Source organism: Rhinolophus sinicus, chromosome 3 (assembly GCF_057876585.1).
Source record: "Rhinolophus sinicus isolate RSI-liver-muscle chromosome 3, RSI-T2T, whole genome shotgun sequence".
Taxonomy (NCBI): domain Eukaryota; kingdom Metazoa; phylum Chordata; class Mammalia; order Chiroptera; family Rhinolophidae; genus Rhinolophus; species Rhinolophus sinicus.
Window position 1 is genome coordinate 22,937,843 of NC_142503.1, and position 14,777 is coordinate 22,952,619.

Consider the following 14,777-nt stretch of genomic DNA (forward strand, 5'->3'; position numbering starts at 1 on the left):
TCCTGTATGGCATCTTTCCCGCTTTGACAAAGGCTCTGGTCTAGGATCATGTGTTGCATTTATTTAGTTTATTTTCATCTGGATCAGTTCTCTTGTTTGTGTCATTGATAGTCCAGAATACTGGCCCTTTGAAGTATTTCTTAAATATTTTAAAAATATTTCTCTCCTTTTGGGTGTGTATCCTCATGGTTAGATTCAACTTATGTGTGTCCAGCTGGAATGCTCCATAAACACGGGTTGCTCTCAGGGTTTCATATCTTGGGGCCCATAATGTCTGTCTGCCCCTCATTGGTGCTGATCATTTTGATCACCCTCTCAAGATGTCCAGTTTTCTCACTATAAAGTCAGTGTTGTTTTCTCTGGCAACATGTGTTTATTTTCTTAGAGCGTGTTTAACCTGTGGGTAAACGCTTTAAAACTGTGCAGATATCTTGCTCCTCATCAAAATTTAGCCTCTGTTGATGATTTCAGCTTGTACCAGTCTGCACTGTGATGGTCCCAAAATTAAGTTTCTTTGGTGCCAGTGCTTACACATTAGTCATCATTTGGCCTTCTGCTGTAAACAAGAGCCCTCCCTTTCCCCCATTTCTCTGTCTGAATTTATGAATTATTTTAATTGCCTTATAATTCATTACTGCCCTTTTCATGCTCAAATTTTTCTAGATGTAGTTAGTGAGAGAGTTCCTTCCACCTGGCTCCTATGTCCTTTTCATGTGTCCCAATCATATTTTTGAGCACTTAGTTTCTGGCACGAGATGTTCTAGTTTCTCCAAGGAACCTTGATCTGAAGGAAAATTTTAGTGGGAAAGAGTAACATCCCAGATTAGAAAACCAAAATTGGACCAAATGAGATAAAGTTAATATTGACACAAGTTTCCTATTTTCTAGTTAATCTAACTCGTGTAGCTTAAGTGTCGTCAACTCTTTTTTGAGGTATTGCGTACTTGTCCGTGGGGCCCTGAACTAGGCTTTGTTCCGAGGGGCAGAGGGGCAAATGTATGTGTCTGAACTCACATTTAGGGTGGTGGGGTGAGAAGGGAGACCCCTCTTGAGAAAGTGAAAGAAAGCTGCTGAAAACAATCAAAAGAAGGTAAACTGTTCTTATACTTCAAAGCCTCATATCACCACTTCTCAAATCCATAGTGTCTTCCTTTTAAAGTTAGAATTGTTTTTTAAGTTTCTAGTGATCCCTCGAAGCCCATAGCAAACTTGGACTATCTGAGCACTTAGCAAATAATTAATGAGTAAGAGGAAACAGTGGAGAAGGCTTGAATTTAAAAAATTGGAAGATACAAATTAATAGAGAATTTTACCAAAAAAAATAATAAATAAACAAGGAGAAAGTATGTAGACAAAAGGATAGAGGAAGGGGAGTATGCTGGGTTACAGGATAAAAGAACGGAGTCATGGGCTTCTGGTGTGTTTAGTGCCTACGAAATCCTGACAGTTATGTTTCTTTTTATAGTATCACTAACACTTTGCTTAATCAGAAAAAAAGTGAAATTTAAATTGGTTGCACTTACCCAGCAACACATTTGGGCACATACGACGTAATCCTGTTGCAATTACTTACATCAGGTTGTTCTTTCAGTATGAAGAATCATGAAAAATCCAAGAAGCATCGGGAAATGGTTGCCCTGTTAAAACAACAGTTGGAGGAGGAGGAAGAACATTTTTCAGGACCCCAGACTGGTGAAAATTTATTAAATGCCAATTCTGAGGAAGACGTGGAGGATGCACCAAAACAAAAGTACTTCTGAAAATGTCACTGGACATGTTTATCCCATTTAGAGATTGCATTGAAGTGCTTTTTAATCTCAAAGAAGTTATTCTATTGGCGAATATTTTCTGCACTTCTTCTAAATAAAGGAACTTTATAGTATTGATGTGGGTAAAGACATAATGTTAAATATAATTTTTACAGACTATTTTATGACTATTTTAAAAGCAGTTTTGTACCTAAGTAGTTGATAATGCTGATTACTATCAATTGAGCCATTGTTATAATTTTCTAAGATGATAATGTGAATATTTTCTTTTCCTTTTAATGTTTTATGATATTAGGTAATTTAAAATTTTACTTTTCTCTATATCTAGTATTTCAATATTTTCTTTTTTCACTTAGTAAGTCTTCACAAAATCAAATATTTGACATTTTGATTTATCTGTGTTCTTAGGCTTTCTAAAAAACAGAAGAAAAAGAAACAGAAACCCACACAGGTATGTTAAAAAGTTTTGTTAACATTAAAAATCTACGGAGTTTTAGTGCTCTTGTTTATTCAGTATAATTTGTATTAAGGAGAGGGACTTTCGCTTTATAATTTCATGTTGATTGTGTAACAGGTTAAAAGGAGCTGAAAATATTTTCTTGTTTCAGCTCATCCCCTACATGTATGTAGCTAATTTATTTAATTACCGTTGTCAGTGTATTTAAGAATTTTGCCTGTGGAGTTCCACTAATATTAATTCACTGAATGACCATATTAAAAAAAAATATGTTTCTGGATACATATAGTGGCAGGGTTTTTAAATCAAGACAACAATTAAAATCGGAAACTTGAAAATCTAGGGACTGGTCAATGTCTATCCAAGTTTATTCTGCCAATAACATAAATGAAATTTTGCAAAAGAAACATTCGGTTAGAAACTTGCAATGATTGTGCATATTGAAAAAAATGTTCTTATATTACTCAGAAATTTAAGTAGTTTAAGTATTTCACACCCAGGCTCCAAATTTAATCTCTATCTCAAGAATTATAGTCATCCCTCAGTATCTGCAGAGAATCGGTTCCAGGACCTCTGCAGAAACCAAAATCCACAGATGCTCAAGTCCCTTATCCTACATGGTGTAGAACAGGGCATACAATGGTCTTTCTGCATCTGCTGGTTCCCAACTGCGGATCGAAAATACTGTTTTCAGTTGGTTAATCCAAGGATGCAAAACCTGCAGGTGCGGAAGGACAACTGTATTTTTACATAGAAGGGTATTGTGTTGATACAGACGTGTAATACAGTCTCGTGGGTGTATTGGAACTTATGTAACCAAAATGAACTTGTCCTATTTACTAAGGATATTTGATGGTCCTGAAGGGAATGGAATTGATTTCTGCGTCATTTTAATATAATCTAATTATATTAGCTTGTATTAAGTATTAAATGTTAAATACAGTTCTTTTTAATAACTGAAAATGTTTTCAAGAAAACCTAGGTAATTATGAAAATAATTTTTCATAAAACTTTAAATTTTGGCTTATGGTTGTACATTTGTAATTTTTATCTGTTTCATATTCCAAAAATGATACATGACACAATGATACATGAGTTAATCACTGTTAAAATTGTGATGTGGAATTTTTTGCTTCAGTTATTAAACCATGCAGCAAGTTTATGTTCCTTTTATTAAAGTGACTCATATCACTTTTACAAAGTTTTTGACAAAACTTTCATCTAAAGACTCTGCAGTCCTTAGTTTAAAACACTTTCTTCTTTGTGTGTGCCAGAACCATTAGAATAAAGACGAAATACAATGGAGAGGAATTTATTGATACCTAACCCACGCTCACCTCATCTCAAGTCATGAAGGCTAGATCTAAAGATTGCAATAATAAACGTGTATTTGTATTCTTCCCAATGAAGATGCTTCAGTTTACCACCCCACTTTCCCCTCTAAAGCCGTATTCCTTGATAATACCTCTCATTTATGATTTCTGGTGATTATCAGGGAGAAAGCCCCCATTTAGACCTAGTTTTATGTAGCACTGTTCCTGATACTTCCTAAGTCCTTTTTGAAAGGGAAGGTGGTATGGAGACAAGTGCGGGTAGAGCAGGAGCAGCAAATACTGAGAATTCGTGCAACTTCAGCTAGGGAGCGTTTTCCGTATGGACAAAAACAAATTGTATAAGCCAACAAGGATTGTAAAAGAAAACCCCCAAAACTGACATTGAATGTAAACAAATGACCCTGGCTGACAAGAATTAATCCAAAAAACTTAAACACAGCACTCTGAACACCATCCATCGGAGGTTCTAAAGACAAAATTAACTGCAAAAAACCAAATCTTGGACTTTACTTAGATTTTTTGGTAGTATTGGTGTGGTATTCCAGAAACCATTTTATGCATATTATAGGATACAACAAATGAGTATAGTCAGCCCCTCTGTGTCTACAGGTTCTGTATCTGCAGATTAAACCAATTGCAGAATCGAAAATATTAAAAAAAAAAGATCCAGAATGTTGATCCTTAAACAATACAGTATAACAACTATTTACATGGCACTTACATTGTATTCGCTATTATAAGTGATCTAAAGATGATGTAAAGTATATGGGAAGATGTACGTGGGTTATATGCAAATGCTCTGCTATTTTATATAAGGAACTTGAGCATCTGTGGATTTTTGGTATCCTTGGGGGAGTCCTGGCACCATTCCCTCGTGGATACTGAGGGATGATTATAAATATACTAATGTTGGGAACCAGATTCTCTTGTGGAAGAAGGGAAACACAGATACAGATTGAGGGAAAGAGAAAAAGAACACTGTTATGCTGGATTGGAATTGGAGATACCAGTGTGAGCTCTTGATTTAAAATAAGTGTATTAGCTGTGTACACTGTGACTGCCTAGAAGCAGTGACACCCAGTAGCAATGAGCATACCTAGTTCACACATCTTGGTTTCTAAGTGGCTTTCCCCAGTTGAAGGAGTCAGGGTTTGGTCCTTGGAGAAATGGCTGGTTGCAGGGCTGGGGCAGGGAAAGTACAAGGGTCATCTGTACTACAGACTAAGAAAGTATGCAGATATCAGTGGGGATACATCAGAACTACCCAGCACTCAGCTTAAAGCCCTGACAAATTTGGGAAAATGGGAGTCATCAAAAAGACTGATGATGTTATTTTTACACATTGATTTTGTGATATATTTTTACACATTGATTTTGTTAAAAAAAAAAAAAAATCATGTATCTATATTGACACACTGATACACTGAGCCTCAAAAGAGAGTTGGAGAAAGGAGGCAAACAGGAAGACTTCGTTACAGAAGAACATGAGTTAGTACAAATGCAAATGGCAGGACTAATAGAAGCAGAAAAATCACTGTTATGCGTCCACCAATATAATAAATGGTTCACAAGAATCACTAGTGAGTACCAGATCCATTGGGTGAATAGGTGTTAGGGAACAGGGTGGTCACACAATCTCAAAGTAGCACTGCACAACTTACTAAGAAAGGAAAAAGGTACTTAGGAAATGTCTGGCAATACCACCTTAGCCAAATGACCAGACTTTAATGGCTGAAAAATGGAACAAAGTGACATTTTGCCTTCTGATGTAACATACAGAGAAGAACACAGCATTATCCTTATACTGTTCTTGCTAGAAATGTTTTGCCTGAATCTAATCATGAGGACAGAGTCAGACAAAGCCAAACTATGGGTAATTCTACAGAACAGTCATCAAATTTTCAATATCATGAAAGAAAATAAAATGAAGGAATAAAAGAGATTAGAAAGATATAACAACCAAATGCAACATACGATCCTTGATTATATCCACTCGGGTTATAAAAAAATGACATTATTGGAATATGAATATGGATTGTGTAACAGATAATATCAGTGTTACATTCTTGTGTATGAAGAGGATATTGTGGATATGTAGGAGAAAGTTTTTGTTCTTAGGAGAAACATGGCGAAGTGTCATGCCTGCACCTTACTTTCCTAGGTCAGAGGGGAAAAGTGTGTGCAGAACAGAGTAAGGGAGGAAACAAGTGTGGCAATATGCTACCCAAAGCAACAAAATACTCACACTTAATGAAGATAATTTGCCATGCATCTTCCTTTTATAATGCCTATGTGTTGTTTTTCTTATTTTTTTCCTGACTATAAAAGGAATAGTTGCTCATTGCAGATTATTTGGAAAATATAGAATAGTATAAATATCCCTAATTCTGCCTATAGATAATACTTAATGTTGAATTAAATAGTGATCAGATGTTACGTATAATCTTTTCTCTTCAACTTTTGCTATGTTGTATTTTCCACATAATTGGATCACTATCTTTTGGAAACATGATTTTTAAGAGCTTCATAATTTTCCTTCATATATTCAACTTATTGACTATCTGGACTGCTTCCAATTTTTCACAAATTTAGTATTTCTGTAATGAGCATTCATGTTCTTAAATTATTGTCTACCCTTTTTCTTAATTTCGTGAAGACATACTCCAACCGGAGTGCACAGGATGTTATCAATGTTTATTTGGCAATAAGTAGCCAGTATTATTATAGTATTTCTTTTGTAATGCATACATGTTTATAACCTAGAATTATGATGATAATTTCAATGAAAATGGAACTGGAGAAGGAGTAAAGTTTCAACCAGAAGATACCAGCTTAAATCATGACAGTGCCAAAGAAATGGAAGCTAGTCCCCAAGAAAATGTCAGTGTCACAGAGACTGTCGAACTGTGTGATGATGCAAAAAGTGAAGCTAAAAGGTAAGTCAGAGGTGCGTGTTTCTACTTACTTAATATTGGTTGTCAGGATATTTTTCATATGTCAAATAGACTCTCCTTTTCCATGATTGATGGGGTAAATTAGATGTATCTGTGACTTGTTTGTAAACCCAGACGTAGGTACATGTGTATACACAGATGAAGCGTGTTGGAAAGAGAATGCTAGAGCGATGTGCTTATGACATTTCAACAACATGGCCAGAATCAGAAAGAAGCTACTTTGATCCAGTTTTTGTTTCCCTTATCCTACCAAGGTTCTTGCTTTGTCCTGGATCAGTAAATCCGTGGCACTCGTGAGCACCGATGAGGCTATGTCCCACTCGCTGGGAGCGTGACTAACCGAATCTCCATGCTTGTGACAGTCATTCTGTGTTCAGCCCCACTGACCACATGCGGATAATACCCAGAGCTTGGGGCTTTCTGGCTCAAAGGAAGCCTGGAATCCTGGTGCCGCCCCAGCCCGTCATGGTTGGTGAGGGGAAGGTCTCAGTCACGGGAGGTAGTATTCTTCTTCCTCTCCTTGTGGGCCATTTTCGTCCCCCTCCTCCTCTCTTCCTCTATAGCAGAATAAGAGGAAAGATCTGAAGAGTAAGTAGCCTCGTGTTGTTGTCATAGGACCAAGTAAAACAGTTCAAATGACAGTCAAGTAGGAAATGCTTAACACTGGGGCAGCAGTGAAGGGGCGGGGAATGTACTTAGGGGCCCCGGCTTTAGGTGGCATAAATGAGAGAAGCAAGTTCTGGGGCCTAGCATAGGGCTGTGGCTGTACCAACCGGTAATGCAGGAGCTTGGGAGAGCTGAAAGCTGGAGGGGGAAGTTACACACCACTCTGATGCTAGATGTTTGTTCTGGTTTTACAAATGAGGAAACTGACTCTCAGGTTAAGTGACTTGCCTGAGAACAAAAGCTGGTAAGTGGAAAAGCTGGCACTTAATCCCTGTCTGCCTGACTCCTTGAAGGCACCCAGGTCAGCTAGCTCTGTGGGGCCTAAGGCACCTGTACAGGTCCCTTGGGAGCTGCTTTGTGGGCGTGAGGGGTGGACCAAAGGATGCAGCTCCAGAACCCTGACTGTCTCCTTTATCTAGAGCTAACATTTTTCCATTTGTTTTCCATGTTATTTTGACATGGGAGTTCATTTGGGAAGAAAAAGGGTTCTCATTGCTAAAAGTAAGACTTTGAATTCAAATGATTTCTTCACTGTTGAGTGGCAGTGCTGGGATAGAGGTGCACACACGCGCACGCACACACACGTACACGCACCAGGTGACCTGACTCCAGTACCTTTCTGTGGGGTCCCTCTGCTGCTTCCCTACCGTGCACTGATGCTGGCCACCTAGTGGGAAGTTCTTCATTAGAAAACGTGTGTATCTAGAGTACTTTTAAAAAATGAAACTCTTAGATATTAGCTTCAGAGATGTAGCTGTCTTTCATAATATGATAAATTGTTCTTCAGGAATATTACCCTAAATTTCCTTGGATATATTTGTAGCATATCTGTGATGATATTATGTAAATTAGTAAATGTTAATCTGTAGCCTTATATGCCATTGTGTCCTTTTCTTGATGCTTTCAAAGCTGTCTGAATACTGCATAATGTTATGTTAACACTCCTAATCAGCATCTTTTAAAGGTACAGGCACAGTTCACAGATACTGTGGGTTCAGTTCTAGACCACCGCAATAAAGCTGGTCGTAACCTTTTTACTGGTGGAGGGTCTTGACTTCAATTTGTAAAAAACACAACATCTGTCAAGTACAATAAAATGAGGTGTGCCTGTATAGGCCATTTAACTTAATGCAGACTCTTGAAGAATAGTATGGCAGCATTATCATAATTTACTCATTATAACCCATTCTGTTCTGGAAGTATAGTTGCACTCAGATTTTACCCTAAGAATTTGGTTAGCATAAATGTATGCAATGAATAAGGAAAATTAAAATGCATATAGAAAATTGAGTAGAGAAACGTTCAGGAGTTATTGTTCAGGACTATACTGGATGGCACTTTCTGGGTTAAAGGGTACTTGGGTGGGGTGGGTACACACCGGATCAGCAGAAAGGACATAATCTTTTAATAAAAGAAAATTCATCGTGTTAAATTTAATTTTATGGACGTGTATTACAGTGTGTTTATTTTTCTTCTGTTGTGGAACTGTTGAAATGTTTGTCATAGACTGGATCAGGTTCAAAAGTTGTGTTTTGGGGGAGCCACACTTAATGTCAGAGTATTTCTGAGTACTGCTGCTTGGGTGCGAAATGGTTTGCTTCAATAAATGGAGTATTAAGTGCTTGCTTTTTTAACTAAAACACACCGTATAAAAGCTCAGAGAATTTTAGGGGCCTTGTTTTAGTTTATGTTTCAACTGTTTTAAGTAAATCCCTTAATTTTTGTGTCAAATTTGATACCTAATGTGATCTCTAAAGTTGTTCTTTAAAGCTGTTCACTTGAACTGTTAAAATTAATTAATTTGGCCATTAATTAGCCTTTAAAGTGCATGTCATTCTTTTGAGTCTTCTTGGGAGCAAAATGACAATTAAAAGGGGTACATTATTATTAGATTATGCTGAATTCTTTCACTTATTTTCCAGTGTTCCTAAACCCAAAGGAAAGAAAGCCAAAGATACGAAAAAATCTGTCAAAGTACCTGCCGAACCACAGACAGTGGTAGGTTAAAATCATGCTGACATGTGTTCAGTGGATCTTGTTGTTTAAACAATATAATCTAAATTCGTAATTCTCATTCTAAAGATGTAAATGTGTGTTTGGTGAGCCCTTCTGCACCTGCTGCATAGTTGTGGCTCCATCAACAGTTTCCCTGGACAGATGTGGAATTTATGTATGTGCTACTGTCATTTATTTCCTAATTAGTTTTTTCAGTTACAGTTGACATTCAGTATTAGTCTATATTAGTTTCAGATATACAACATAGTGGTTAAACACTTATATAATTTATGCAGTGATTCCCCCAATTGGTCTAGTACCCATCTGGCACTTTACATAGTTTTTGCAACATTACTGACTATACTCTCTATGCTGTACTTTACATCCTCATGACTATTTTGTAACTACCCATTTGTGCTTCTTAATTTCGTCACCTTTTTCACCCAGCTCCCCTCTCCTCTGGCAATCATTAGTTTGTTCTCTGTATCTATGAGTCTGTTTTTGTTTTGTTTGTTCATTTATTTTGTCTTTAGATTCCACATATAAGTGAGATCATATGGTATTTGTCCTTCTCAGTCTGACTTATCACACTTAGCATAATACCTTCTAGGTCTATCCATGTTGTCACATCATTTTTCTTTTCTTTAAAAAATAGCATATTGGAAATATCAGCCCTTACCAGAACAGTTACTATTCTGTTTTCTGTTACTTTGAAATCTAAAGCCTTGGTGTAGTCCACGTGGTACATGCTGTTGAATGTCTCAGGTCTCTTAAAGTCGATGGTGTTGGTTATTGGGACTTAGGTTCCAGGAACACCTGCCTCTGTTGAGTCCGTCTCAGTAGCTGTCCATTTTGTTAGATCTTTCTTTGGCAATTGTTTGATATTTGATCTTGACATGAAAACATAAAAAACTGCTCTCAGATATTAACACTTGGCTTTTATTTGTGATTTTTTTCCCTCTTCTCAGAATGATGTTCTTATCAGCTGTACAACCTGCCATAGTGAATTTCCATCCCGGAATAAACTTTTTGACCATCTAAAGACCACAGGTCATGCAAGAGCACCTTCATCGTCTTCTTTAAACAGTGTAACAAGCAGTCGGGGCAAGAAAGAGAAACGTAAAAACAGATAGACATTCTGCCAATGCTTCTTCTTTGTGATTGTCTCTAGATTTTGAAACCAAAAACTGAACTGATATCATCTAAAGAGTTAAAATTTCAGTGATATGCAATTTATTGCATTGTGGAAGATTATTTTTTATCTTGTAAAAACATTTTTTTCATTTAATATATATTTTTAAACATTTCATTAGTGACTGAATTCTACTTTTGCCATCTGAATTGACTTGAATATCTCAAAACAGGTAAATATTGTAAGGTATGCATTCTTGATTTCTGTTGTCTCGTGGACAAAAATGTATGGGGAGAATTAAATTATTTTAACACATAGAAATGCCCCTTTCTGTTTTATTTTGTGAATTTCACTTTAAGTATTTTTATATGATTCACTGCTTTTTGTATCTTTTATTTTGTTATGCTTCATCATCTATCAAAGATTCCAGATCATTTTAAAATCATTATAGATTTTTTTCTACATGATACCATGATTTCAGTTCTAATTTTAAAATGATTTCTAACTATTGTTGATTACTGTATTTTATTCCCTCAAGGACAATGACAGGCAGAAACCAATGGAACATACTTGTATATGGTTGTATTATAAGGATAGTATTTCCAAGGTATAATTATGTTGATTTAATTTGAGATTTTTCAACAAGATACATCTTTTCGTTTTCTACTGATTTGAATTACGGAGGTGGAAGCAAATTAATATATATGGCACTTCTTCCTTAGGCATGGTGACAGCTGTAATGCATGACAGATCGAGGTAGCAGATGGTTTAGAATTTATACTGTTAAACAAGGGATATTCTGCTTTGGGTTTTTTTCCTTCACGGTTTTCAGAAATTTTTTATTTTGTTTTTTACATCAAGGGAGAAGAATTTTTTTTGATGAAAGATTTTTGAATAGGGCTGATATTTATGCCACCTATTCTGTAGCAAAGATGAATATTAAATCAAAAGAAATATGGAGAGTTCTTATATGTGAGTGTGGTCATCAAGTATATGTTCAGTGATGAGTCAATTCTTAGGGTGAATTATATAGGTTATTCTTTTTTTACATTTATTTATTTTTATTAGTTTCAGGTATACGAAGCAACATAATAGTTAGATATTTAAACCCCTCATAATGTGATAACCCAAGCCCCAAGCTAGTACTCCTCTGACATATTATATAGCCGTTACTATCTTGTCATTGACTGTCTTCCCTGTGTTGTCCTCCACATCTCGTGACAAAATATACCTATTATTTACTTACAGTTGACATTCAGTATTATTCTGCTTCAGCTTCAGATGTATAACGCGTTGGTCAGGCATCTACACAGTCTGTTAAGTAATCCCCCAGTGCCCATCAGGCATCGTACATGATCTTTACAACATTGGTGATTATATACCCATACTGTATTAACTACCACTTTGCAATTGTTAATACCATCACCTTTTTCACCCTGCCCCAACCCCATTTCCTTCTATCACCCTGATAGATCTAGTACCTATCTGGCACCATACCTAGTTATTACAATATTATTGACTATATTTCTTATGCTGTACCCTACATCCCCATGACTGCTGTATAACAACCAATTTGTACTTCTTAATTCCTTCCGCTTTCACCAGTCCTTAACCCCCGCCCATCTTAAAGAAGTCCCTCTAAGATTCCTTGTAATACTGGTTTGGTGGTGATGAACTCCTTCAACTTTTTCTTGTCTGGGAAGCTCCTTATCTGAATGATAGCTTTGAATCAGTTCTGAATGATAGCTTTGTTGGGTAGAGTAATATTGGTTGTATGCCTTTGCTTTTCATCACTTGGAATATTTCCTTCTAGTCCCTTCTGGCTTGCAAAGTTTCTGTTGAGATATCAGCTGCCAGTCTTATGGGGGCTCCCTTGTAGGTAACTAACTGCTTTTCTTTTGCTACTTTTAAGATTCTCTCTTTGTCTTTAACCTTTGGCATTTTAGTTATGATGTGTGTTGATGTTGGCCTCTTTGGGTTCATCTTGTTGGGACTCTGCACTTCCTGGGCTTATATGTCTACTTTCTTCACCAGGTTAGGGAAGTTTTCTGTCATTTTTCTTCAAATAGGTTTTCAATTCCTTACTCTCTCTTCTTGTGGTACTCCTATAATGTGACTCTTGGTACGCTTGATATTGTCCCGGAGGCCCCTTAAACTCCTCCATTTTTTGACTTCTTTTTCTTTTTGTTGTTCTGATTGGGTGTTTTCTGCTACCTTATCTTTACATCGCTGTTTTGGATCCTCTGCTATATCTAATCTACTGTTGATTCCCTGTAATATATTCTTCCTTTCCATTATTGTATCCTTTGTTTCTGACTGGTTCTTTTTCATGGTTTCCATCTACATTTTTATGCTTCCTGTCTCTCTGTTGAAGTTCTCCCTGAGATCACTGAGCATTCTTATAACCAGTGTTTGGAACTCTGCGTCTGATAGATTGCTTATCTTCACTTCGCTTAGTTCTTTTTCTGGAGCTTTGTTCTTTTCTTTTATTTGGGCTATGTTTCTTTGTCTCCCCATTTTGGCTGCCTCCCTGTGTTTGTTTCTGTGCATTAAGTAGGGCTGTTATATCTTCTGATCTTAGTAGAGTGACTTATGTAGTAGTTGTGCTGTGGGGTTGAGTGGCGTAGTCTTTTCTGGTCACCTGAGCCATACACACCAAGTGTGTCCCTTGTGTGGGTTGTGTGTGCCCTCCTCTTGTAGTGGAGCCTTGGTTAATAATTGTGCATCAAAGGGAGGAACTGACCCTTGGGTTCACTACTTGTGAGGACTGGCCTTGACTACAGTGGAATAGTTGTTGTGCGGGGGCTGATCCTACAGAGCAGGATCTGTCTCAACAGGACTCTGGTGCCTGTCCAATCCACCCCTTGGGTGTGTTGTACTTGGAGGTGGCTGGGTAATGCTCCAGCTTGTTTCGAAGCTGGCCATTGGGGGTGCCAGTCCCAGGACCACCTTAGAGGGGATCCTCTGTAGGTCAAGTTCAGCCACAGTCCATGCCCCACCCAGGGCCACCTGACAGGAGCCAAAAAGATCCGCAGGTGGCTGCCTCCCATGCTATCCTTGTAAGCACCCTGAGAGGCCAAGCTACAAACCAAGGCTAGCTGTCACCATGCCAAGCTTAGGGCTGCTCAGTCAGAGGTACAGGACACGTGAAGCCAGATGCTGCTTGTCTGGGTTCTTCAAACCTTAAGAGACCCTAGGAAAGTCTGCAGCTTGAGCCAAGGCAGGCAGTCTGCATGGAAAAGCCATTAGAAGAGGCCTGGGTGTGCCGGAAAGTTCGGCGGGGCTGGGTCTTGAATCACCAGGGTGTGGTAAATGAAGGGTGGAGGGTTCGATATGGCAGCTGCCTGTGTCCACATGTGGGGAAGGGGTAAGGCTCAACAAAGAAAAAAATGGCCTCTACCAGTTCCTCCCTCCAGGAGAAAGCCACATCTCTAGGCCCTGTTCCAAGCCAGACAACTCACTTCCCCACCATGTGTCCCTGCCTCCTTTCCAGCTACTGCCCCAGCGCTGGAACTCAAAGCGAGTGATTCTGTTGTTGGGTAAGTCTGTACGTAATCCTTTTAAGAGGAGCGCCTGTGAGTGCAGCTGCCCTTTGTTTCACTCAGTCACAATCTCTGCTGATTTTCACAACCAGAAATTATGGGGACGTCTCTCCCTGGCAATGGAACCCTGGGCTGGGGTGGGGCTGGGATCTCTTGCTCCTCTGGGGATGGGGGGAAACCCTCACAGCCAAAATATCCCTCCTGATCTTTAATAGTCACTTGCGGTGTGGGACCAACCCGTTCCACATTTCTAACGCCTCCTACCAGTCTGGAGGTGGCTTCTGCACGTCCTTAGTTGAAAGTCTTCAGTTCAGCTTGATTTTAGGCGATTCTCATTAATGGTTATTTTGTATTATAAAGCAGTTGTCATTTTGATGTGGTTGTGAGAGAAGATAAACGCAGCGTTTACCTACTGCACTATTTTGGTTGGTCCCCCCAAGTAGGCATTTCTTTTAATTGGTTTTGAAAGTAACTGTGAACTCATTAGCTTGAAATATGTCTTCAGTGAAGTTGTTTCTCTCCTTATATCTTTGAGTCTTCATATGAAGGAATCTCTGAAATACAAAGTCCCTGATGGCAAGGTTTTTTCTGAAAGCGTCATGGATAGTATTGATTATATGGATCATTCTGTGTGATTGACTTGAAAATCCTTTTGTACCTTAATTTTTAATTACTTTCGTTTTCATTTAGAGATACATATATTTTCTTTACATTCTTTCCTTTCTCTAACTTCTATTACTAATTATGTCTAATTGTTTTCTCCACCCTTTCTTGGTCGCTTCAGGGGAAATACTAGTTGTTTTTCTGTGTTTGATCTTTTCCTCTCAGGTTTCATCTGAACACTCTCCGCCTTCCTGTAATTTGAACTAAATGAATTGTCCTTGATTATGAATAGGAATATTAGTGAACCAGGGGGCATATTAGTCAC

The 14,777-nt window shown here is 37.9% G+C and overlaps 1 protein-coding gene across 2 annotated transcripts in view; it reads left to right on the forward strand.

Moving 5' to 3' along the window:
* DNAJC21 (DnaJ heat shock protein family (Hsp40) member C21) overlaps positions 1–14,777 on the forward strand; it is a 31,985-nt gene that overhangs the window by 11,934 nt on the left and 5,274 nt on the right. Inside the window, exons 8-12 of one of the 2 annotated variants that reach the window (XR_016020603.1) lie at positions 1,592–1,750; positions 2,178–2,220; positions 6,324–6,496; positions 9,103–9,178; positions 10,144–10,539. Coding sequence is in view for 1 of the 2 variants with exons in the window: in XM_019737249.3 (XP_019592808.2) it covers positions 1,592–1,750; positions 2,178–2,220; positions 6,324–6,496; positions 9,103–9,178; positions 10,144–10,308 (616 nt within the window). In the remaining variant the exon portion in view is untranslated. Of the gene's footprint in view, positions 1–1,591; positions 1,751–2,177; positions 2,221–6,323; positions 6,497–9,102; positions 9,179–10,143; positions 10,629–14,777 lie in introns of those variants that run through there. The other variant, XM_019737249.3, reaches the window with a different exon arrangement.